This window comes from Vicia villosa, linkage group LG2 (genome assembly GCF_029867415.1).
Source record: "Vicia villosa cultivar HV-30 ecotype Madison, WI linkage group LG2, Vvil1.0, whole genome shotgun sequence".
Taxonomy (NCBI): Eukaryota; Viridiplantae; Streptophyta; class Magnoliopsida; order Fabales; family Fabaceae; genus Vicia; species Vicia villosa.
In genome coordinates this window covers 22,500,287-22,526,486 of record NC_081181.1, presented here as the reverse complement: position 1 = coordinate 22,526,486, position 26,200 = coordinate 22,500,287, and the positions used below count along the sequence as shown (strand labels likewise).

Below are 26,200 nucleotides of genomic sequence, written 5' to 3'. Positions count from 1 at the left end.
ACTGCTTTCTTGTTGATATTGGTTTATGGTTTCCTAGTTTTTGAGAATAGGTCATTGATTGTTGAGGATTCCATAAGTCTAGATCAACAACGTTCGACTTTCATCTTCTTCTTTTTTTTGGCTCATAAAAAAAATTATATATTTTGTATAAAAAATTCTCTAAAATAACTTATGAAAATGATTTATATTATGTATATTATGTATAAAAGAATTTAAATTTATTTTATCTTATTATAATATAAATTTCAAAATATAAACTTATGGCGAACCAACTACGTGGTGTATACTCGAGCACAGAAATAGAGCGATGAGAAATTGAGTTACGAAGAAGAAAAAAGTAAAGCAGTTGTTAGCCCGAAAATCAATGAAACAGAAAAGATAACACTGAGTTAGTTACCTTCTACTATGACATTTGCTTCCACAACCACCGCACTCACTCTCCGCCACCGTCAAACACCACTCTCTTACCCCAAAACCCGTTTTCCCCAACGAAACAGTGCTGTAGCATTTTCCAGTTTCAGTAACCAAATTGTTTCCAAATTAAGCATCCAAAATGAAGACCTCCAAGTTCAAACACGGTAATTCTGATCAAGTGCCTCTCGTATTTATCTCTCTCTTATTATACTTTTTCCTTATTGTTATCTACTTGTATATAGCATGTGGAATTGGAAGGGTTACTTTATTCGCTATCAATATTCTGGAAACAACGGTCCTGCACTAGTTTTGGTGCATGGTTTCGGAGCTAACAGGTTTACCTTCTTTCATTTCAATAACAAAATGCATGTCGCATGTATGGTATTATATTAATTATTAAATGTTTATTGCATGAGTCTTATAGCTAGGTCTGTTTGGTTCTGCAGTTAATTTGAGAATACACTTCATTGCAGTGACCACTGGAGGAAAAACATTCCAGATCTAGCGAAATCCCACCGCGTATACTCTATTGATCTTATTGGTTATGGATATTCAGATAAACCGAATCCTCGCCTGATTGGTGATGATTCTTTCTATACTTTTGATACATGGGCCGCGCAATTAAACGAATTTTGTCTTGAGGTTGTTAAGGATAAAGCGTTCTTTATATGCAATTCGATTGGAGGTAAATTGTTTTTAAGCTCCTTGGTAGTTAATCATTGTTTGGTTAGTTGGGTTTGTTTTAAATTATTTTCCGGGAATTTGTTGTTTGTTTTTTTGTAGGAGTTGTAGGTCTTCAGGCAGCTATAGCAGAACCACAAATCTGCCGGGGGATTGTTCTTCTCAATATATCTCTGCGGATGCTTCATATAAAGAAGCAGCCGTGGTTTGGTAGACCTTTCATCAGCTCATTTCAAAGATTGCTTAGGTACAAATGAAACAGTTTCTTTATATGTGAATAGATTTCAAATTCAAACGTTAAGTTGGGGATTTATCATTATCAAGCTGTATGTTATAGGGATACTGCTGTAGGAAAATTCTTCTTTAAAGTTGTTGCAACGAAAGAATCTGTGAAGAACATTCTTTGCCAGGTACTCTTCTAGCTTAACTGTCTTTAAACTGCATCTTGTTGAAAGCTTATGTTTAAAGAATGTTTGATAGACAAATAGAAGGAAGTGACGGAGGATGAATTCATTAATGCATGATAATGAAATTGAATGACCCTTGTTGATAGAAACTGATGTATTTGATTACAGAAATGGGAATATTTCATATGAAGCATTGACATAACATTGGACATGCCAGTGACACGTTGACAAAAGTAATAATTTAAAGAAATGAAAGAAATTGAGTATAATCACATGTGTCGGTGTCATGTCAGACTGGAACGGAAATAAACATAGCAACACTGCAAAGTGCGGACGTTTGAGGGGCTGGTTTCTGGCTTACTCAGAACAGCCTCTAATCCCATAAATTATTTCCTGAGTTGGGATCCTCTCTTTTGTCTCCTAGCTCTCTCAATGTACACTTATATTGATGGATATCTAACAATGATGTTATAGGAAAGAAACCGGCTCCAAGGTGTATCATGCTTTTTTTTTTTTTTTGGTAAAAGGTGTATCATGCTTTAAGTGCTGACAAAAACAGATGTTTTTACCTGAAATTTAATGATTGTGAATGAATTGCTTTTGACAGTGCTATCATGACACTTCCAAGGTGACTGATGAGCTTGTGCAGTTCATCCTTAGTCCAGGACTGGAACCTGGCGCTGCAGAGGTTTTTCTTGAGTTTATTTGTTATTCGGGTGGCCCTCTTCCAGAGGAACTGCTACCCCAAGTAAAGGTAAGCTTCCTCCAACCCTAGGAGAAAAGCTATAGGAAGTTTTAATAAATTGAAATGTATCAAACATAAATAAAATAGATGATTTCTCTTATTTCAGTGTCCAGTTTTGATAGCTTGGGGTGACAAGGATCCTTGGGAACCAATTGAGATGGGAAGAAATTATGGAAATTTTGATTCAGTAGAAGACTTCATTGTCCTTCCAAATGTTGGACATTGCCCCCAGGTTTGCTCTTTATCTCATGTCGTTCACTTGCTTGCTCTCTTTGCTTGCTCTCTGTGACATTTATATGAAAAAGAGTTTGAGTTAGTATTTTTCGAATGATGATTATTTAACAACTGTCACATACAACACAGTAATGAGTTATCAATGGTTGAGACTTGAGACATGATATCTACAACTTAGTAGGAGAGTGACAACAGTACATACATATATGAACACAAAGATACTAGTCATAACTATTAACTACTATATACAAAACAAAAGGATTGTTCAAATTGGAAATGGTAATGCTTGAGGAATGGAACAAAAATCCTCTAATGCCAGGGTATAATACTTCCAAACTATTAAAAAAACTGTCATCTTTTATGACCACTTGTACACATCTACTCCTTCGTAGGCAGTAGGGGAAAGTCGTAACCATATGTACGAATTGGTGAGAAGACATCACAATCAAAACCTGCTGTAGCATCAAAATTTAAGTTACAGTGAAACAAACTGTTCCCTTGTAGATGAACTCCTTCTCTGTCAGAAACCAATCATTAATCTCACCATAACCAAAATCAATTTGATAAGATGGAAGATCTGAAACCATTTCATAGGAAGAAAGTGCTATTGGCATAAACCAAATTTTCCTGTTTTGGCTTGTCTACTTATGCGAGATGTTTAGAGCACAGCGGTATGTTTGGGTATTGATCATCTGTACGTTGGGTATTGATCAATTTATCTGCAGTAAACATCTTAACTAATAACTTCAGCATTCATCGATCACTCCCCAATGACTTATGTTCAACACTGAACATTGAGTTACAAATGTCGACGAGAATTTAAGTCTTCTAGAAGATATTGGATGAGTTTGAGCTTCTGAGCCAAGGAAGGTTCCTTTACTATTTGTCATCTGATTAATTACTATCTGTGAATTTTTTTAGGTCATATAGTCTAGTGGTTGGAGTTCACCCTTTGAAAGATGAACAAGTGACCCTGCACAGCTACCAACTGAGCTGACTTAACGAGACACATTTGTATAGGAATTTTAATCGTCTAGTTTATGGTATTGGCTTTTTTAGCATCAACTTAACTTTTTTGCTTCGGATTAATCACCGCTGAAGGGTTCTTATTGACCAATCAGATATAAGTGATACCATTAACAACAAAAGTAGTTTTCACTTAGATAATGATGGACATAAATTTATCCTTTTTCTTCAGTGCTTGTTTTTGGTAAGTGTATTTTCTCTCATTTCTATCTTTATGTTAGAACCTGTTTCAACATTAAATGACCATATCTAATCAAATGTATCACTTTATTTTGTTTACCATAATCTTCTTACTTTTTCAACTGTACAATTCATGAAGGATGAAGCACCTCAGCTTGTGAACCCACTTGTTGAGTCATTTGTGGCACGGCATGCTAAATCTTCATCTCTTACCCCATCAGTTGATTGATTCCCAGCCAGTAACTTTGCTGATGCAATTGGCACATTGAAATCGTGTACATTTCTTCATTTGCTTTCACCAAGAGTGGGTTTCATCTTTTGTATAGTACTATATACTTAATGAATTTTGAGAAAGTTGCTATATATCATTGATGACAAAGAAAAGAGAGTAGATGTAAACAATTTATTGTATATAATTAAGCTTATATCTGATTGGATGATGAGAATGTCATCAACATAGATTAGTGCAAAGATGGTTAGGCTTTGATGGGAATAAATGAATAAGGAATGATCACACCTGCTATGAGAGAAGCCAAACTGAATTCGTGGGCATTTTTAATGCCCTCTTTCAGTTTTATTGTTTATATTGCATTTTTAATAATCTTTAAAATAATTGATAACCTTCAACACCTTCTTTCAATTTGGTTGTTTATTGCATTTTTAATAGTTTTTAAAGCAATTGGTGAAAATTACAACTCGATTCATAATAGTCAGTAAAGTGTATGTGAAGTTACAGTGAGGTAACAAGTAGATAGAAGTAGGACAGTCTCGTTGACTGATATCATATGAGGTTACTTCCACATCAATCATATAAAATTATATAATAAAGCTTAAACTAAAATGTTTTTCAATAATGATTTTAATAAACAGCCGAGTTGTAAGCCAGGACAGTCTCATTGACTTATATCATATGAGATTACATATTTGACATTAAGGGCCTGTTTGGAATAAGAGAAAGAAAACAGGGGCGAAAGAGAAATGAAGAAGAGAAATGAAGAAGAGAGATAAAATTCTCGTGGGCCCCATGTCTTTTGCAATTCTCTCATGCCTGAGAAGAAAGGAAAGGAAGAAAGAGTGATTCCACTTTTACCCATGTGATTGATATCAATTTTTAATAAAGAATAGACACAATAAAAACCAGAAATTTATAGATCATGAAGAAGGTTGTGATTTCTCAAGCATGGATAAAGAATATTAATGTGTTTTTGGAAGAAAATTTAATAAAATTTTTAATAAAATTAGCATGTTGTGTTTCTGGACAACATAATTTTTAATAAAATTTAAATGACTACATATCTATTAGGAGGAGGAGCATGGTTTTTCGTTTTCGATATGGTGAGACGGTGGGTTGGTGGAGATGGAGAGTGGGTTGCAGCTAGAGAGGTTACTGGGAAATGAATGAATAGTAAGTTTTTGATAAAGTAATATAAATTAATTGGTTAGTAAAATAAAATCAATAATATGAACATGTTAAATTCATTAATTAATTTTCTTTGTGAATCCATTAATTAATAGTTAAATTTATTATTGTAAATCATTTGAATTATGGAGAATAATCTAATTAATTAAATTAGGTAATAAGTAATTTAATAAATTAATATTTTATTTTAACTAAAAAATTATATTAATTTGTATATATTATTTAAAAGATAGGGGTATTATTGTAATTTCAAACATAATTTACACTTCTTTCTATTCTATTTCTCTTCTCTTTCTCTTAAACCAAACAATACATCAAATCTACTCTATTTCTTCTATCTTTCTCTCTTATTATACTCTCTCACCTAATTCTCTCTTTACATTTTCTCTTTAGTGCCAAACAAAGCATAATTGTACATGGATTTTTAAAAGCCTAGTTGTACATGTCACTACTAGGGGCCGAGAGGTGAAGACCAGATAAACTAGGTTAGCTTTAAAACAACAAACAGTCGAGTTAGTGCTTACACACCGAGAACGAGTAAGGTACCACATCGGATATATGGTTCTCGAAGGTGTGCCCGTAACTGGTGCTTAGCCAGAGATTGAAGATTCGAGTTGAGAGCCTATCGTAACGATTTTGTGAAGTCCTATGGTCGCACGAGAGTTATGTAATTGATGGGGAAGACGTTAAAGGGTATAAGTCGTGACAATGATGATGATGACAAACATTATTGGAGTCATTTAGTCATGACAATCGAAAGTGCAGTTCTTAATGGCCCAAAGAGATGCGACATTGGGTATAAATTGGCTCCTCGGGAAAGGGGTAAGGCATCTGAAAGACGCGCAAAGTACTCTGAGAATAATATCTCAATCAACATACTCCTATACATTTGCGACCTTGTCTGACTGGCTTCAAGGAGGTTACTCGAAAGGTGTTTTTAGCAAAAACATATGGCACCCACCGTGGGCCTAGGTAAAACTTTCCCAGGCTGCACATCAAATCTATCAACTACAAAATGGCCATCGTCGGTGCCTCCGAATCTTTAAAATGCAAGGTCATGGCGAGAACGTTCAAAGACGTGGCCATGCGTTGGTATATGAGCCTGCCTAGGTTCTCAGTCACCAACTACCAAGATCTGATCAAGAAAATGGTACAACAGTTCTATGCTAGCAAGCATAGAAAGGTGTCGGCGACAAGCTTATTCAACATCCATCAGGGGAACTCTGAGTCATTCCGGAAATACATGGTACAATTCATTGTGGAGTCCATCAAAGTCTCTCACCTGAACCAGGATATGTTCGTAAGAGCCTTCCAAAATGGTCTGAGAGCTGGTCACTTCAACGAATCCTTGGACGAGGTAATAACTAGAGCAGTGTGCTACATCAAGGGCGAAGAAAGCAACATGTAAAAGAGATCCTGGGATGCCAAAGAGAAATCTTAACCCAGACAGGACAGAACCGAGTTTAGGAAAGATCAACACAAACCCGGGTTGAAGGACAAAGCAGTAATAAAACCCTCTCAGAAACCATATGAAAGCTATGCAGAAAAACTTCACCCCCTCTCAGTACAAAACGAGGAGACATCCTGCGTGAAGTTCAAATTGATACCAGAACCAAGATGACCCAAGAGAGTGAACGTCTTGATGAGGAGGGATGAACGTGCTTGGCGCTCCTATCATAGGCTTCGAGGCCATCACACAGAAGAATTCCATCAATTAAAGAAAGAAATCGAAATTATGATCCAAAGAGGTTGATTATTGTCTTATGTAAAGGATATTGGGGCTCCATCGCTAAAGAAAACTCCTCCCATTGGAGAACTCAACTCGAAGAATCGTTCTGTCGAGAAGAAAAAGAGCACCGAGGAAGTGCGTGAAGCCAGGGTAACATGTCACACATTGAACTCTATTTCTGGAGGTTTCGCTGGCGGAGGAGAAACTAGTTCCTCCGGAAAGAGATACGCCTGAGCAGTGATGCATGTCGATCAGATGCTACTCGCATAAGTAAAAGAAAGGCCATTCACCGTTAGTTTCTCTAAAAGGGATGCGGAAGGGGTATTGGCACAGGAGAATGGCCCTATGGTCATAAAAGTACAAATCCATGATTGAAGTGTAAAACGAGTACTGATTGATCTGGGTAGCTTCAAATTTTTTTATATTGGGACGCATTCAGGGGCATGAACATGGATTCATCCGAATTGTTTCCTTTCAAGGGCACTATAGTCGGCTTCTCAGGGGAGCAAGTTCAAGTATTAGGGCATATGCATATCATGACTGTGTTCGGAAGCGGATATAACTTGAAGTGCATCAGGGTAAGATACTTGGTCGTAAATGCATCCTCTCCCTACAACCTCATCATTGGAAGACCGAAATTCAATGCCCTCGAAGCGGCATTATCAATTATGTATCTCACTACCAAATACCCCTTAGATGATGTGCACGTGGTGGTGATAAAAGGTGATCAAGGGTTGGCTAGGAAATGTTACAAATACAACTTGAAGTTAAAAAAGAAGGTTAGTAAAGATTCTCCAACAAATGAAATTTTCCTCGAGGTGAACCTAGTTAACCTTGATTCTAAGGAGGACCCGGTGAAGGATGGGTTAACCCCTATAAGGGAGTTGAAAAAGGTGCAGATCGGTTCTGAAGATTTTTCAGACCACACAGATAGGTTTAGGTTTATCTCAAGAGGAGGAGATCGCCATCGTCCAAACATTATGACACAATGTGAACCTTTTTTCTTGGAAGCCATCATATATGCTCGAAATTGATCCTGACATCTTGTGTCATCAACTTTCTCTAAATCCATCTACAAAACCCGTATCATAAAGAAAGCGCAAGGGTGGTGAGAAATGTCGTAGTAGAAGAGGTAGGAAAGCTCTTAAAATTCGGGTTCATCTAGGAGATCAAATATCCAACTTATCTAACATTCCAAGATAACCAAACCCTCGAAGATAAGAAACATGTCCAAGATTTAAAAGAAACATTCACATCAATAAGGAGTTTTAACACAGACTTAACCCAGACAAATGTACTTTCGGTACAGTCCGATAAATTCCTTGGTTTCATGTTGACTCTTAGGGGAATAGAGGCGAATCCGGATAAGTGTCAAGCGATCATTGATACTAGGAGTCCGACGTTAGTGAAGGAAATACAACATCTAAGCGTAAGATTGGTTGCCCTTTCTCGGTTTTTGTCTTGCGCATGTGACAAATCTATCTACTTTTTGCAACTTTAAAGAAGTCATCAAGTTTTCAATGGTCAGAAGAATGTGAGAAGGCGTTTGCATAATTGAAGTAGTTCTTAGCAGCACCACCCATCTTGGTTCACTTGAAGGAGAATTCCCCCCTCATACTCTATTTGGCATTCTCCGATAAAGCTATCAGTTATGTGTTGGTTCAAGACAATGACGAAAGGGAGAAGCCGGTCAGCAAATTTCTCAATAGGGCTGAACTCCGCTTTCAAAATATTGAACGTCTACTTCATAGAAGGTGGGTAATAGTTCCTCTGGATGATGTCAGACTCATATCTTTCATCTATTGTATATTTATTGTATCGGATTAGAGTATCCCTTATACTCTATAATATTATTTGCTTATAAAAAAACTTAATTGACTTTCTAGTGTAATTTAATACAATTTATATTAGAACAAATTAATAGACCAGACGGATTTTTAACTAGTTCAATATATAAAGAAATCTGTATTTTTTTTTAATTTGACTTCTTTCATAATAGTCCCAAGTGATATTGGACGAATTAAATACTAACTATTTTAATAAAAATAGAGAGGGGGTAAATAGCAAATACTAGCAATTATCATGCGAAGCTGGTGTACAACACTGAGAAGGCAGATAACCTAACTTCTGGCGATTCTTAATTTCCTGCATTTGAAGATGCATTACTTTTCTTTTTATTTTTATGAAAGCTAACTAGTTAGTTCAGGAACATAACTCCATTTCAGTTAAAAAAAATGCATAAGAAGATTCATTTTGGAACATAGATTATAACGCTCAATTTCACAATACTACTCTTATTCGGCTATTCCGCACTAAAAAAAAAAAAAGTAAAAATAAAAATAAAAATGTTGAACCCATTTTCATTTCGTTGCTCCAATTATGCTTCTACGACGGCGTTTCCTTCCCAATTACTCCATAATACGACATCGTTTCACCTCAACCGACCATCTCCGAATTTTCCGTTTCCCCGCCGGCCGTTCAATCCACCGGAACTCCGATCAGTTCCTCCCGTCGTTGCTGTCGCCTCTTTACCATTCTTCGATTTCAGTGGAGGCAAAGGGTGCGTACATGTAATTTCTCCTCCAAACCCTTGTTTATGCTTCATTGTTAGTTATAGTTGTTATTTGAGGAGTAATCTCATAGTAACTCTGCTCTATAGTCGCAGACGTAGGCAATTTGGCCTAATTGCATGAACAAAGCTTTCGTGTGTTTCTCTCTAACAGAGGCAGGTCAATATGTTATACTCATTTGCTTTTGTCATTTTGCAGCATGAATGAGTTCTTTGAAGTGGAACTAAAAGTTCGCGATTATGAATTGGATCAGTTTGGTGTTGTCAACAATTCGGTTTATGCAGGTTATTGCCAACATGGTGAGCCCTTACATGTAGATTTCCAATACCACAAATTGTTACTATTATCTGAATTTTATGTTGAGATCACCTTCTCTAGATGATGTTTTACAAACCTTTTGTTTTATGTATGTAATTGAAAACAGAAGTTAATTTTGAACCGTTTACAAATCTAAATGAAAACTAAAGTTTGACATATGGCATTATACGAACACAAGTGCTGTGGTAATTTGATGACTTTAGGATCAAATCATTATTTAGATTAAGTATCTTTAATCCCTCTCTCAAGGGAAAAAAATATATAGTATGCTTTGGATGCAATCTAAATCTTAGGTTTTTCGAGGGTCACAAAAACTTTCCTGTTCAAATTTGGATACAATGTGTTTGGATTGGCGGTAAACAGAATTGATTCTATTAGAATTGAGTTTGATAGAATTGATTTTATCAGAATTGAGTTTAGCAGAATTGATTTATGTTTGGATACATTTATGTAAAAATGAGTTGAATAATAAATTACAGTGTAAAAATCATCTAGAATCAATTCTGGAGGCAGAAGCTACAAACTGTAGCTTCAAGTAGAATCAATTCTGAAGACAGAATCAATTCTACTTTTGCCTAACCAAACATCTTAAAATCACCCCGAATCAATTCTACATCTCTAGAACTGCTTTTGACCTTTTCAAAAGTCAAATCAAACATGCACTTTATTCTCTTAAGTAATGTGCATATGGTACTTTGTTCTTTTAATTTGATCTCAAGTGATCATTGTGACCCATAACAGGAAACTGTATTGAAATATGTTGAATTAATTATTTGCTAAGTTTTATGTATCTTTCTGATATTTGTAGCAATTAAACGGAATACTTTAATTTTTCATGCATAAACTGATAGTTTATATTGTTTTTATTTATAAATATCTTCATAAGGTCGTCATGAATTCTTGGAATGTATTGGTATTAATTGTGATACCGTGGCTCGTGGTGGTGATGCATTGGCATTGTCAGAGCTATCCTTCAAATTCCTTGCACCTCTAAGAGTAAGTTATGCGAAATTTGTTTGTCATTTGTATTTGTTAGGTATAATCTCTTTCTAAAAGGATTATGTAATATTGTATAGCATAGATCTGTTTGCCAACTTGTTCTGATTTCTAAAAAATTGCTGCCAGAGTGGTGACAGATTTGTCGTAAAGGTTAGGGTTTCTGGCTCTTCAGCTGCTCGTGTATACTTTGATCACTTCATCTATAAGCTACCAAACCTAGAGGTCTATTTCTGTCACTCACAGTTTACGTTTTTTTAACCATCTTTGAAAATCTTTGTTGATATTTGATGAATTTAATGACAGCCTATTTTGGAAGCAAAGGCCACAGCGGTGTGGCTTGACAAAAGCTATCGTCCCATTCGAATTCCAGCAGATATTAAGTCTAAGTTTGTTAAATATATTCGAAGAGAGGACTCTTAGTCCATCTTTCACATGAGCATTTGATTGATAGATTGTTGAGAAAGTAAACTGTTTTTTGTACTTGACTTCAATTTGGCATGTGAACGGGCAAGGAGGTAGAAGTATCTTCAAATATGGCGACTTTAAAAATTTGGTCCAAAATTAAGATTATAAAATCTGTAGGATATTGTGCAATTGTTGTCTAAATGAGTAAACTAAAGATCAGTCCCATATGGTGTTTTTTTGAGTAGTTTATTATATTAATAGTATTCTATTAGTTGTGTTTTGAATTATAGTTTTAGAATACATTAATTATGATGCAGAGTGGGTGTTGAATTTAACAATAAACTTTGCAAGAATAGTATGGTAGTATCATACTGTGTAATCAAATGGAATAGTTGAATATAAAGTTTGTCTTGAAGTGGAATAGTATATAGTTTTGGTAGCATTTTGTTGTAAGTTGTGTATTATGCAAAACATTTGTAGGTCTATTTTACATGTAAATGATTATTGTTTAACTTGAAAAGGATAACAAATTAAGGGTCTAATACACAAATATGCAATTATACCTACACTATGCGAGTGTTTGGAGTAGCTTTTTCCCACCGCCACCGCACATTTGGAGAGCTATCTACCGTGAAAACCAAAAGCTACAAAGTGTAGCATACTACCGTGAATTTTCGCCGTGCTTTTACATTTTCTGCCGCCAAACCAAACATGCTCTAAAACTGTAACAGTGACAAATCTTAGCTAAAACTGTTGGATTTTTATAGTTCTTTCACTGCAGATACTTGTCTCAATTATCATTTTTGTTTAAACTTAAACTCTTCTAGCATATAATCATTTAAATACATGTATAATGTATCTAAAAAGTGATTTTATTTTCTTAAAAATCAATAGGTCAATGCTATTATAGGCTTGGTTATTTTCCCACCTAAATAATTATCAGTTGATTGAAACACATATAATTATTTATTGCCTAATAAACATAACAAACAAAACCAATGACTTGGAGCATCTCTCGTGCAGAAATTTTCTTCCTTTTGTTTACATACCAACCTACAAGTTGTACTTTTCAAATGACTCAAGTATAAAATATAGTTTTCGTCAAAAATTTATAATAAAAAATATTGCGCCTATAAAACTATTTGCTGTGAGCAATAGCTACACAAGAGAAACATTTCTGTAAGCAATACGTTACTGAAACTGAGCTTTATCTCAAGAGAGTAATGTCAACAAATTATCTCCCACCACCATCACCGGATACGCCTCCGCCTCCATATCCGACGGTGCCTTGGTCACAGAGTCCACCTATGCTAATATGGCCACCGCCTATATCATCAGATAACTTATCATCCGACGACTCTTCTTCTTCAACATCAACATTTGGTATCGTTATTGGTGTTGCTACTGGGGTTCTAGGGGTTCTTTTGTTGGTTGCGATTTGGCACAAGTATCTTAGGAAGAAAAGTTGTTGTTCATCATCTTCCAAGTGTTAGTTGCAACCTTAACACATCTTAATTCATGTGTGTACTGCGAAATTCTATTTCAAAAGTTTTAAGGTTAATGTATATTCAAAATTTCAAATTGAAAATTTGATTAAAATTACAAGAGCTGTTTACTGTATTATTCAAATATTCTACTCTGTTTTATGTGGTAATATTGTTGTTGAAAATTGATTCAACTATAAGGTTCTATGAATATTATGTTGGTTGATTAACTTGTGTTTGAGTTTGCTTATTAAAAAAAAAATTAAATATATTTTTGATTCCTATAAAATTGTAAATTTTATTTTTAGTCCCTATAAAAACAAATGACATGTTTTGATCGCTACAAAATTATTATGCACGTAGTTTTAGTCTCTACTGTTAAACTAATGTGTATTTTTGAATGATTCTTTTGGAAACATGTTAAGAATGTTTAAAAAAGTTTCTTGAAAAAAAATGAACTCAAAATTTGATTTTTTAACTCGAGATTTTTATTTCTTTTATCATTATTTTTTGAAATTTAAAAAATTCATATTTAACTCATGTCATTTTAAAAAATTCTAAAATTTGGCAAATAAATATTTTACGTATTCTAAACATGTATAAAAAAATTATTCAAAAATTTAAAAATTAAAGGGTAAATAAAATTTTTTTTAAAATAACAGGGACTAAAAATGCATGAAAATATTTTTTAGAAGGATCATTTATTAAAGAAAATTTTTTTAGAGACTAAAATTAAATATTGGTTTATTTATAGGAACGAAAAATTTATTTAACTCTTAAAAAAAATTGTGTTTGAGTTTACAGTACAACATTTTATTTTAATTGAGGAAATTTAAGTACTTTTTTTATTTCATGTCATTTATATTTATTAATTAGTTATACTACTAATTTTAACAAATAGTTTAAATATAATTTAATATTTTATCCGTGTTGACATATCTAATATTGACTCTATTATCAATTAGAGTATGTTTGGATGAAGCATTTTAACGAGGTAATGTAATGTTTTGAGAGAATTTAAAATGATTTGCACAAGATTTATTGTTTGGATATAAAAATGAGGAATTGTTAAATGATGTAAATTTATGGAGTATTTTATATAAGTTAAATTTAATCATTTTGAAATGACAGTAAAAATAATATAGAATGTATTTATTACTATTATTTTTTCAAATTTTACAAATTAGTCCTTATATTTTCCAAAATTACAAAATTGACCCAAAAAATTGCAAAGTGGTCCTTAATAAATTTTAAAATTTACAATTTAGTCCTTCAAATTTATAAAAATTGCAAATTAGTCCCTACTTTTCAATTTTTTAATTTGGTCAAAATTTTAAATTTTATAAAAAATAGTCCAAAATTCTAACAATGAATTATCTTAATACTCCATCCAAACAAAATAATTTAAAAATTAATGGATTTCAATTGAATTATTTAAATTACTTTGAATTTTAAATTCTTTTAAAATTTTTAATTACCTCATCCAAACACACTCTTAAAATATTCTTGATACACTCTTCCACTATCTACACCTAGCTTTAGCTCAAAAATATTGTATTAAGAATTTTTTTGAAAGGTATAAGAATAAGAAAATCAAAAGATGAAAAACTTTTATTTGCACTTGTGATTATTTTTTAAACTAATATAAATTTGATGTTTGTTGAAAAATATTATTTAATTGCCAAGTTCTTTAAAGTATTAATGTATGTGCTAGATCACCCGATTGAAATTTGTTTGCTAAGCTTTGTATTTTTCAATTTTTGTATAATATTTATTTGGATTATTATTAATCAAGATCAATTTAGATATTACCGATTTTGATCGAATATACAAACCTCTAATTATTGTAATAATCAAATAGCATATTGATAGATGAGAATGTTGTTTGATTTCAATATGAAAAATTCCTCAATCCATTCAATTCTTATCTTGAGTTTATAGTCATATTAGCTAAATTCACTTTTAGATCAAGGCTTAACAACCTCAAAAATTAAGTTTTGGCTAACTTAAATCAAAGGGTATACTGATAAAGCATCATTTTTTAAGGAAGAAAATTATGCCCCTATAAGAAGGATTGCACAAAGGTTCATATCATTGAGTTTGACAGGGAAGACTGGAAGACCATAAAACAGGGAAGACTGGAAGACCATAAAAATGGGTCTTACATTCATATTATGAATAGACATGAGAAAATTGTTCCCTAACAAAAAATGAATATAGAGAGCTTGAAGACAAAAATTTGTAGTGTGATTGATGGGCACATAATGTTCTATTCTCCTCTTTAGGAGTTAAAGGGTAAATTCGTGTTTTTCATTGGAGGGCTTCCCAAACAATGTGAAATGGATCGGAAGCTTCCCATGAAGGGACAATTTATGTAAAATTTTCCAAGGTCAACACCCTAATACTTTTCTTGAACCATGGCTACACCATTGCGAAAATACATAAAAGATCCACACATATTGTGAACAATATAGATAACTTGTTGGAATTATTCCTAAACCATTGAGAATTACCAATCAATTTTGATGAACAAAAATTAATTCTTTCAATTAATTTTTTCTCTTGTTTTTCATTCCTCACTCGAGCGAATCAGCCACACCTTGGTTGCAAGATGATTCCGCTGCGAAATGATTATGAGAGAAGAAAAGAAAAGATGAATTGGAAAATAAAAGAGAAATTAGAGTTCGAGATAAAAGGGGGAGAAGAAGAAGAAGAATATTTCTGCAGAGTTTCTGTCAGCTCTCAATTGAGATTTATTCAAACTTTTCTCTATGCAACTGCACTATTACAATTATAGGTGTTCCTGCAGAACACTTTAGATTACCCTCCGGAAGAAGATTCCGGTGAGGTCAAACAGGGATTTGTAAGTGTTTAGCTTTAGGGATTTGAACTACTCAATTGATGCAAGCTCAAGAGTATGAATGTCTTGCTTATCCCTCACTCGGGAGCCCTATTTATAGTTGCCGAAGCAATAATCACCTGCCTCAATGGAGGAACCTCATATTCCTCTCATAATGAACGATAACAGTAACCTCCGTCGTCTGCCATTTAAAGAATCGTAACCCCTGTAACTACGGAGACCTTTTGTATAAGGGTAACCGCCACGACCGACTAGGATAGACACTACCGACCTTGCCTCGAGGTAACGTCTATCGAGGTAAGATCATAGGTTGTTTGACTTGAGGGTTTGTTTGCCTACTTGATGGCTCTTAAGGTTTAACCCAAATTCTTATCCGTTTTGCTCTAAATCTGCTTCCTCCATCTTGTGCCGGCTTGCTTGATCGGCCCCAATCATTCCAAATTTGTACAAGCCCCCTGATCGGTCACCATTTGTATTGTGTTTTCATCAATCTCTTAGCATCAATCTCATCAGTTCGGTAACACAATTGTCCGTCTTTTATAGTTTTCGTTGTTATTTTGAATGTTTCGTTGAAGTTGTGTGTTTTGCTTTGATGTTAAAAATTCATGCCATTTAAGGTGCTTTGATGCTTGTTTTTGGTAGTAATTATGTTTCAGGTTTAAGCGGTAAAGTCCGTAAGAAGAATACAGAGCCAAACAAATGCGAGTCGAAGTAAAAATGAAGATATGGCGCATACAGTGGCCTGACACGGGTGCCAGTGTTGCCTGACACGGCCCGTGTCAGGAAGCAGGAGGAAACAAAGGAAATGTGCAAAGTAGTGGCCTGACACGGGTACCCGTGTCACCTGACACGGTCCGTGTCAGGAAGCCTGGGGGAAAAATCTCAAAACAGCATTGGCAGAGGGCCAACACGGGTGCCCGTGTCACAGGACACGACCCGTGTTAGCAAGCGCGAGCAGATTATCAATGTTTTTATATTTTTTAGCCTCGACTTCAGTAAGGGTAGTGTGGACTTTTCGCATGTTTGGAACTTGAATCAACATTACTAAAACCTAATTCGTATGAGGATTGAGATATCTTTTATTTAGGGAAGGAGAAATTCACAGAAAACGAAGGAGAGAGCAAGGGTTTTGGAAGAAGATCTTCAAGAGCAATCGCAATTGGAGATCATATCAACCGTTAAATTCTTGTAATGTCAATGAATACCTGTTTTATTTCCTTTATCAGTATGAGTAGCTAAACAATTTTATGTTAGGGAGATGTCCCTGGATCGCTATTTTGTGATGAAGTGATTTGCCGTTAATTTACGTATTGAGAGTTTTTATGCATTAAGTTTTTATTCAAAGTTCTTCATGCTTCATATTATTGGAAAATATTGTGATGATTTACGGTTAAGGTTAGGTCGGACAAACCACCTTAACGCCTCTTTGAATTATAAAACTGTCGGTAAACCACTTAGGAATAAGGATTTAACCGTAGTGATCATTTATTCTTGGTTATATTCATATAGATATTGATATGCGATTTAGTGGTCAAGGAATTAAAACTGAATTTTAATATAAAAAAGGTTTACAACTAAGGAATTAGTGTAAACTAACATCGAGAATTGATACTTAAGCATATTAACGAATCTTTCGTAAAATAGCGGTTACATGATTCATAAGGCGGTTCATACATCTACCCTAGCATATTCCATCATACTTGTTTCTAATCAATCTACTTTTTGCTTAATTTCATTATTTGCATTTTAAGTTAATAAAATCAACCCAAATCAACACCCGATATTGTTTTGTTCAATTGAATTCTTATTTTCTCTTATCGTGTCACAACAGTCCTCGAGACTGATACTTGGATAATCTCCACTTTAATTACTACATCGGTTAAAAAGTAGTACACTTTCTATTTTACCGGTCACCCCCCAATCTAGAATCCCGTAGGGATGAATAGTCGTTACAATGCACATTCATCTCCAATCCTTCTTTTTGTATCAAGCTACCATGACAATGTCTAGTTAAACTCCTTCTCTTATTGGGATTGGAAAGAATCTACCACAACCGTGTGAATATTTATTGACTACACTTTTAATATAATTTTATTATTTATAATTATCGGTTATATCTCAGTTTTATTGATAAAATCTATGGATGCGAATTATGATTGAGAAATAACTTCATATCTTATTTTGAGATAATAACCGGTTTAACACTAATTTCTAGACATAGAATTAGGGTTTAATATTCACAAAGAATATTCGTTCTTAATGCGATCGTTTTGTTTTATAGATTGAGAAGTCATCGATTAAACAAACCGGTTGAAATCTCAACAATCGTGTAGACATATGTGTTGTTGTGAGTGGTATGTGAAGGTACGAATGAATATCAAGTTTATTAAAAAAATAATTGGGAAAATACATACATATACGGTAGAGGAAATGCAATCGCGACAAGATTTCTTATCATTGACACTCTGTTTACATAATATTGCTTATTTTACTTTCTATTATTACCAAACCATTCCGTGAAACTAAACTTGAAATGATATCAATTGTCTAAATTTCGGTAATATCACACCAGTCTCTATGGATACAATAACAAGTACTTTCTTTTTTATTTACACAATATCACCTTTCTCATCAGAACTGCCTCCAAGAGCAACTCATGCTTTGGGTGTTGTGCATTCTGATGTATGTGGTCCTTTTGAAGTACGTTCACTTGGAGGGAACAAGTACATTGTGTCATTTATGGATGAGTTCACCAGAATGACATGGGTAACATTCAAAAAGTTCAAACATGAGGTGTTTGTTGAGTTTAAGAAGTTAAGAGTGAAGGTAGAAAATCAAAGTGGACAAAGGTTGAAGATCCTCAAAACCGATGGTGGAGGTGAGCTCAACAATAGAGAGTTTAAGAAGTTCTGCGAGGAGAATGGTATTGAGCAAGAGTTGACTGCTTCATACACTCCACAACATAATGGCCTTGTTGAAAGAAGAAATATAACCAAGCTTGCAGGACCAGAAGCATGTTGAAAGAAAAGAATCTGCCTCACACATTCTAGGGAAAAGTTGTTGCTACTGCAGCTTATATGCTCAACAAATGTCCAACTAATAAGCTAAAGGAAATAATTCATTTGTAGAAATTGACTGGAAGAAAGAAAAGTGTGAGCCATCTGAAGGTGTTTGGTTATATTTGTTACAAGCATGTTCCAGATGCTAAGAGAAGGAAGTTGGATGACAAAAGCAGCGTTATGTTGCTTGTAAGCTATCACAGTACAAGTGCTAAATAGCTATATCTCCCAGTCACCAAGAAAGTTGAAGTCAACAGAGATGTCATAATGAAAGAATTTGAAACATGGGATTGGAATAAGTTTGATCTTGCATATGGAGTTAAAGGTGTTTCTGAAGATGTCTAAGAAGGTAACTCTGAATGAGATTCTGAGTCTGAAGGAGAATATTTCTCTGAAGGAGATTTTACCTCTGAAGATTATTCTAAATTTGAAGGTGAGTCTGACTCTGAAGATGATTCTGAGTCTGAGGGAGACTCTAACTCTGGTCCAACCTCTGATGGTAATCCAACTCTAATGGTGATCCAACCTCTGATGGTAATCCAACCTCTGATGGTAAACCAACCTCTGATGGTAATCCAGACTCTGATGGTAATCCAACCTCTTAAGGTGGAACTTATAAAGTTTTACCTGGATCAGAAGGTGAACTTGCGTAGTTCCATAGGCCATAGAGAGTTAAACTAATACCAAGGAGACTTGTAGATTTTGAATTGCTGCATGACACAGAGATTGAATCTGAAGGAGAAGTCATAAAGTGTGCCATGATGGTGGATGTTCAACCAGTCAGCATTGATGAAGCTCTCAAGAATAAAGTGTGGGTGAAAGCCATGAAGGAAGAACTTGAGGCCATTGAAAGAAACAAGACATGGGAATTGAGTATTCTACTAAAGAATAAGAAAGCCATCATTGTGAGATGGGTTTTCAAGATAAATTTGAAGCTATATGGGTCAATTGCAAAGCACAAAGCAAGGTTATTTTCTAGAGGATTTCTACAGAAATATGGTTTAAACTACTTTGAAGTGTTTTGTACCTGTAGCTAGACATGAAACAACCAGACTAATGATTGCTATAGCTACAAATAGGAATTGGCCTCTGATATATTTAGATGTAAAATCTGCTTTTCTAAATGGTCAATTGCAAGAAAAAGTTTATGTGTTACAACCTCCTGGATTTGTAAAAGAGAACAAAGAAGGGGTGGTGTAAAAGCTACATAAAGCTTTGTATGGACTTAAGCAAGCCCCGAAAGCTTGGAATCTAGAAATTTATTCATTTTCAAGCATCAGGGATTCAGAAAATGTGAAATGGAGTATGGTTTGTATGTGCAGTATACCTCTGATGATTATGTGATTCTTGTGTGTCTTTATGTAGATGACATATTGCTAACAGGAAGTTTTACTCTTGATATAAACAAGTTCAAGAAGGTGCTGATGAGTGCTTTTGATATGACTGGCCTTGGAAATATGGTATATTTTCTAGGAATGGAGATTCTACGCTCTGAAAAGGGAATCATTATGCATCAACTAACCATAAGCTAGATTTTGATCCAGATGGTGATGATATAAATGCTACAATCTTCAAACAGTTGGTTGGCTCTCTGAGATATTTGTGGAATACCAGACCTGGGATATGTTATGATGTTCGATTGGTGAGTAGGTTTTTGATTAAATCAAAGTGTTACCATTACTAAATTGTTGTCAAGATACTAAGGTATATGAAAGGGACTCTGAAGTGTGGCATTTTGTTTCCATCTGGAAGGTCAAATAATGTTGACCTGATATATTATTCAGACTTTAACTGGTGTGGAGACTGAGTTGACAGATGAAGCACAACCAAATACTTGTTTAGGTATCGGGGAACCCCTATTCCTTGGTGTTCCAAGAAGCAACTCGTGGTGGCATTGTCAAATTGTGAAAATGAATACATTGCTAGAGCATTGTCTTCTCTTCAAGCTGTTTGGCTGATGAACTTGCTGCAGGAACTGAAGTTCAAGGTGAGCAAACCAGTCAAGTTGATGATTGATAACAAGTCTACAATAAACATTTTCAAGAACTCGGTGTTGCATGGAAGAAGCAAGCATAATGATACTAAGTATCATTTTCTATCAAGTTCAGAATGGAGTGTTTGAAGTTGTTCACTGTAGCACTCAGAAGCAACTTGCAGATGTTCTGACTAAGGCTATCAAGATTGAACACTTCATCAATTTGAGGGATGTAATTGGTGTTGCTGATTTTAATTGGCTAAATATGAATTAAGGGATGATGTTAGATGTAATTCAAATTTAACATTTGCATTTAATTAACATTTGAGATTCATTTGTTTAGCATTTACAGTTGACATATTATATATAAACTGTTAGTTTATGTTTGTTATGAGATTTTACATTTTAGAGATTGAAAATTCTGTTGTTAGTTTATGTTTGTTATGAGATTTTACATTTTAGAGATTGAAAATTATGTTGCAAAGTTAGTTACGTTTTTCTCTCTCCTCTCTCTCTTCTTTCATATTCATCTTCTTCCTCTTATGTGTAATACGGTGGGAGAACTGACTATTTTGAAATGTGCGGATAGTAAGAGTCACCACCGAATTTTATTTTATCCAATATATAGGAAGGCTAAAAGAACAGAAAAAGACCTTTTTAAAAGACTTTGAGTTTGGGGGGTAAGTTATACAAAGGCAAGGTGTAAGCACCCTTTGTATCCATGGGCTCTTAATTGCTTAGCTCACTTTGTTTTTAAAATGTTTGAAGTGTAGTGTGTGACTTGAAAAGATTCGTTAAGGACTTTAGCTTGTAAATAAGTGTGACCTTGTTTTGAAAGTCTTTTTTTGAAAATAAGTGGGAAAAAGAGATTTAAATTTTGAATTGAGCAAGCAATTAAAAGTTACCTACCCTAAGTTTGAAAAATTGTTCTTTTAGCTTTTCAATTTGAAAAGGCTATCCATACCATAAGAGGGTAGGAAGTCCTTTCATTGGATGTTAAGGGTCATCGTAATTATCTTTCGCCATAAAACTGTCCCTACCATAAAAGGGCAGGTAGTCTTTAGGGAAGGATATAATAATCATTATAAGGCAACAAGCGAGGATACCTTAGCAATCGAAGGGACTATCACCATTTAATCGAGGGACGAGATCATATTTATCGTAGGCAACTCGAAGGGACTATGATCTTTTAATGGAGGGACATGGTGATTTTGAATCGAAGGCAGCAGGCTAAGGTATCCCTACACTAGAAGGGACTTGACTATTTGATCGAAAGGCAGCAATGAGAGGGATTACCCTAAAGGTGTGTGTGTGTGCATCAATCAAGCGATTCAATTTGATTATATTTATCTTGTATAAATTATTCTAATTCAATTCAGGGGTTGCACTCCCTAATTACTAACCACGCAGCAAATATTGTGCAGAAATTAAAGTGCGGAAAGTAAAACCCTAAGCTATTACAGTTTTTAGGGAATGGGAGATTTACAATAAACACCTGTAGAGGGTATGCGGAAAGTAAAGATAGAGGAAATAAAAACCGGATTAACTATTACATCAAAAAAATATATTAAATAAAAACTCGAGCCAATGTCGAAGTCTTGATAAACCTGAAAAGCAACAAGGACAAGAAAATATGATTAGTTCGGGAAAGAACTATTTATCAAGATTATAATTAATTATTGGATTAAATCCTAATTAATTAGTTGGTTAAAAATATGTGCAAAAAGAAAGAAAAAAAAATTAATTTTTAGTGTTTAAAACAATTATTGATAAAATTATGAAAAAAAATCGAGTTTTCGATTAAAAATAAATAATTATACAAAAAAAAAGATTTTATTTAATAAACATATTTTCTATGAAAAAAATAATTATTAAGAAGAAAAGAAATTAAATAAAATAAAGGATTTATGCAATTAAAACTAAAAAAAATTAAAAAAAACTTAGCTCTAATCATGTGTGATAGGCCTGTGAGGGTACACCATAGGGAGCGTCTTCTAAAACCCTTGGATCTGGGCGTATGGGCATCTGACGGAGGAGATTGAGGGTGCACTGTGGACTCATATGCGCTAGAAGTACATGATCTGCAAACAGAGAAAAATATGAAGAAAAAAAATGCAACTTGTCTCTCCTGGGGATCGACCCCTAGTCATGATAGTCCCCAAACGCCTTTGCCAACTGCACCAGCTCGTTAACTTGTTAAATAAACACTTGAAGAATAATAAATATAAAAACGTCATCTACATTGGAAAAGTCAAACAATTTCAAAAGCTGGGTCCCATGTGGTACGCGTGAGCCAATAGGAAGTGGAGAGAGTGGAGTGGCTTTGTTGACTAACGAACAGAAACTAGTCACGTGCGGAGAGAGAGTCACAGACGCTGACCGTCCAATGGGCTCCATACGCGTGCGTTCAGCCTTTGCCCCAGGTACTGTTCATCTTCTTCCTCAGTTTACCTGCGGAAATCTCTGTGGATTCAGCTACAATCTTACTTGCGGATTTTTCTGCAGGTTTTTAACCAGTCCATGCAACGATTCGGTGCCTGCAAAATAACGATCAAACAAGACAACAAGTAACCCAGATCACATTAAAAACACATTACGAGTTCCATGGTGGTATTTATTTGGATTGAAACCCAGTGCTTCCATGAAAACGAGAGCTTTCTTCTCTCATGCCCTAACCATGGCTTCTCATCGTATAGGCGCCAAAGCTCCATACCACTGACTCTAAACACTTCTAAACATCATCATGAACTCAAATATATGGTTAGATTGCATCAAAATAAATTTAAGCGTGAGATACAAGGATTTAAGTTATGCATGAATGTCGCTACCCGCGAAAAATGGATCAGAGTCGCCACTAATATATTTATCCCATCGAGGGAAAGGAATACCAGGAAACCTAACTCGAATAAGAACAAGGTCTTGCGACCAGAGAATAGGGTACGGGAGTCAGTTACGTAAGGGGAAGGTGCTAGCACCCCTCACGTCCATCGTACTCGATGGTATCCACCTATGTTTGTTTCTATCTAAAGGGTGTGTATAATGTCTAAACCTAAATGCGAATGATTGCAAAAGAAACGCGGGGAAAAGAAGGATTATTTACAAGTGTGCTCGCTTAGGCCCCGCGACCCAATGCCTACGTATCCTTTTCAGGAATCACAGCGACCGTAGTTCGGCTCCATAGTTTCCATTTGTTTTGTGTTTTTTAGTTGAACAGAGGTTAAGGTCACAATCCACGATGCTCGACCTTTGGAGACTTATACGCCTAATTTTGGAAGGGACTTAACTTGTTCTTAAGGAGAAAAGAATCTTGGGTTTGTGTTTTTTATGTAACTACATGATGAACAAAACCCAATACAAGGTTTCGCACCACTTCGTCACTTTGTTTTAATTTGAACCTTTATTAAGTGTTTTAAATGTTTTTGGTTGGGTATTTTTTAAGGGGATTTATTTTGCGATTTGAATCACATAAAAAATGTATAATGGTAGAGAAACAGATTAGGGAATGAATCCCACTCATTTCTCTCCCATTATATAGTGATCGAGAAACAGATTAGGGAATGAATCCCACTCATTTCTCTCCCACCAAGTGACTGAGAAACAGATTAGGGAATAAATCCCACTCATTTCTCTCCCACTTTTAGTAAGGTGTGATTCGCATCTCTATTTATTAGTGTTTTAGTGTTGAAAAGAAAAAAGAAATGAAAAAGGGGAACTAGATCTAATATCTAATATAAGTTATTCTAATCTACAAGTCTAATTCCTAATTAAGGATTAACCTAACATCTAAAGGGAATTAACTAAGAAGAAAGTTGTTTAAGTTGACTAAAGTCAACTTTAACAACTAGGGGTATTTTAGATATTTCACAAAGCATTGAAAAATATTCACAAAAAGAAAGAATTAACATCTAAACTAAAGAGGAAAATATTCACAAGCAAATCATATTTTTTTATTCATGTTTAGAACTATTTTTGAATTAAAACACAAAACTAAGTATTTATATTCAATGTGCACCAATCAAAAGTTAGAGAAAAATGGCAAACAAAACAATTAAATTCTAAAATAAAATCTATAAAATTCTAAAAATTCTAATTGGTTAGAAACTAATTTTTATCATTTATTTGGACAAAAAAAATCAATTAATATGCAAAAAAGAATAAAAGAAAGAAAACTATTTTTAATATTTACAAAATCTGTCAATGGAGGGGGTGGATTAGCAAACAAATATGAACTGGATTTATGTTGTTAGCGCGTTCGGGCCCAAATACAGGGGGTGTAGAAAGTACTGCGTCTGAGCCTAGTTCCAATCTTGGTCCATCATCTTTTTATTTTCCACATTATTCACCCTTTTTTTTATTTTTATCCCCATTTTCAATTACCCAATATTCAGCATGTGTATTTGTTTATTATCCTATGGTATACATGAAATGCAAACGTGACATGCTAGCATAGTGATATTATCAATTGGTTCAGGTGAAGTTAAGTGACTAAAGACAAAAAAAATCCAATCTAGGCCAATCACAGTGTGACACCTCATAAACCAATGATATTAATAAAACAAAAGAGTCAAAGAAAATGGGAAAGCTGGCCACTAGTAGCCTGCCACGCAGGCAACCCTAAAACTAAATGATAAACAAACTCAGATGCCGGAGCTACGCTCCGGTCATCTTCTCCGATGACGCCCGCCGGAGCAACCGCGATTCTGCCCAGAAATTCAAAGTGCATACCCTATCTGGCTCAGATTTTTGCGTAGAGTGCGAATCCGACCACTATTTCTACCAATGCTTCCTCTAACTCCATAACCGTGACCAACTTTGAAGCCCTAATGTAACTAAGTCTTAGCAAAAACAACCTAAACATGTCAATCCATCTAGAAGATCCTCATAGAACAGAAATACATGATCCCTACGTGATAATAGCAAGCATTTCATGTGGAACATATCAATTCAAGAATCACGAAAGTTCACATACTTGCTACTCACAAATGCATACTCAGTATTAATCTTGCTTTAAGTATTTAGTAACTGAAAGCTAACAATCATGAACATGCCTTGACATGAGTAAGGTAGTTAATAACTGACCTGAGACGAATCTTGAACCAAGAGGAGAAAACAAAGCTCCGCAGCTCCTTCACCGATGAACACGAGACCGAGATGATGCGAGTTAAGCTTCAGATTCAAATCCAATCTTTGAGAAAGAATACTCTGAGATCTCGTATGTTGGAGTGGTACTTAGATATTGTTCAAGAATCTGAGACGTGCATGATGAAAGTGGTGATGACGAAGGTGATTATTATTGGCACTATGGTGATAGATGCATAGGAGAATGGAGGCTGAGGATGGTTGTGGTGGTTCCTTGAAGAAGATGGAGTTGATTTTGGTTTGTTAAAGTTTGTTATGAGTGTAACAAACTTTTTGGAGTGAAGGAAGGAAGAGAATGGGAGAGTGAAGGGAAGAGAGAATGGGAGAGTGAAGAGAGAATCTGGGAAAAATGAAGTGAGTCCTTTTGAAATGTGAAGAGATTGATGCTTATATAGTGAGAGGTGTGAGTGAGTACGGTTGGTGTTATGGGCTTTTCACGTTGCAGTATTATGCATGGATGGATGGAGTTTATGCATGAGGTTCATGTAGGATATCATTTTCCATAAACTTAGCAAACAAGTTTGGCAATTGTGATATGGTTACGTGTATGCTACA

At 34.7% G+C, this 26,200-nt stretch overlaps 2 protein-coding genes across 4 annotated transcripts; both read left to right on the top strand.

Moving 5' to 3' along the window:
* The first annotated feature begins 275 nt into the window (after positions 1-275).
* LOC131649599 (pheophytinase, chloroplastic) lies at positions 276-4,998 on the top strand. Of its 2 annotated transcripts, none has more exons than XM_058919352.1 (8): positions 276-578; positions 657-749; positions 888-1,099; positions 1,198-1,342; positions 1,433-1,505; positions 2,110-2,256; positions 2,354-2,479; positions 3,827-4,998. In XM_058919352.1, exons 1-8 carry the CDS (start codon positions 406-408, stop codon positions 3,914-3,916), a joined length of 1,059 nt encoding a protein of 352 aa, XP_058775335.1. In that variant the 5' UTR covers positions 276-405; the 3' UTR covers positions 3,917-4,998. The 2 variants fall into 2 exon arrangements, with proteins under 2 accessions (XP_058775335.1, XP_058775336.1); XM_058919353.1 differs by lacking the exon at positions 3,827-4,998 and adding an exon at positions 3,403-3,816.
* A 3,965-nt stretch (positions 4,999-8,963) lies between these two features.
* LOC131646005 (acyl-acyl carrier protein thioesterase ATL3, chloroplastic-like) lies at positions 8,964-11,549 on the top strand. Of its 2 annotated transcripts, none has more exons than XM_058916184.1 (5): positions 8,964-9,406; positions 9,605-9,705; positions 10,611-10,720; positions 10,850-10,945; positions 11,027-11,549. In XM_058916184.1, the coding sequence occupies exons 1-5, from the start codon at positions 9,216-9,218 to the stop codon at positions 11,141-11,143; spliced, it is 615 nt and encodes a 204-aa protein (XP_058772167.1). In that variant the 5' UTR covers positions 8,964-9,215; the 3' UTR covers positions 11,144-11,549. The 2 variants fall into 2 exon arrangements, with proteins under 2 accessions (XP_058772167.1, XP_058772166.1); XM_058916183.1 differs by having other exon boundaries at positions 8,969-9,396.
* Positions 11,550-26,200: the final 14,651 nt, after the last annotated feature.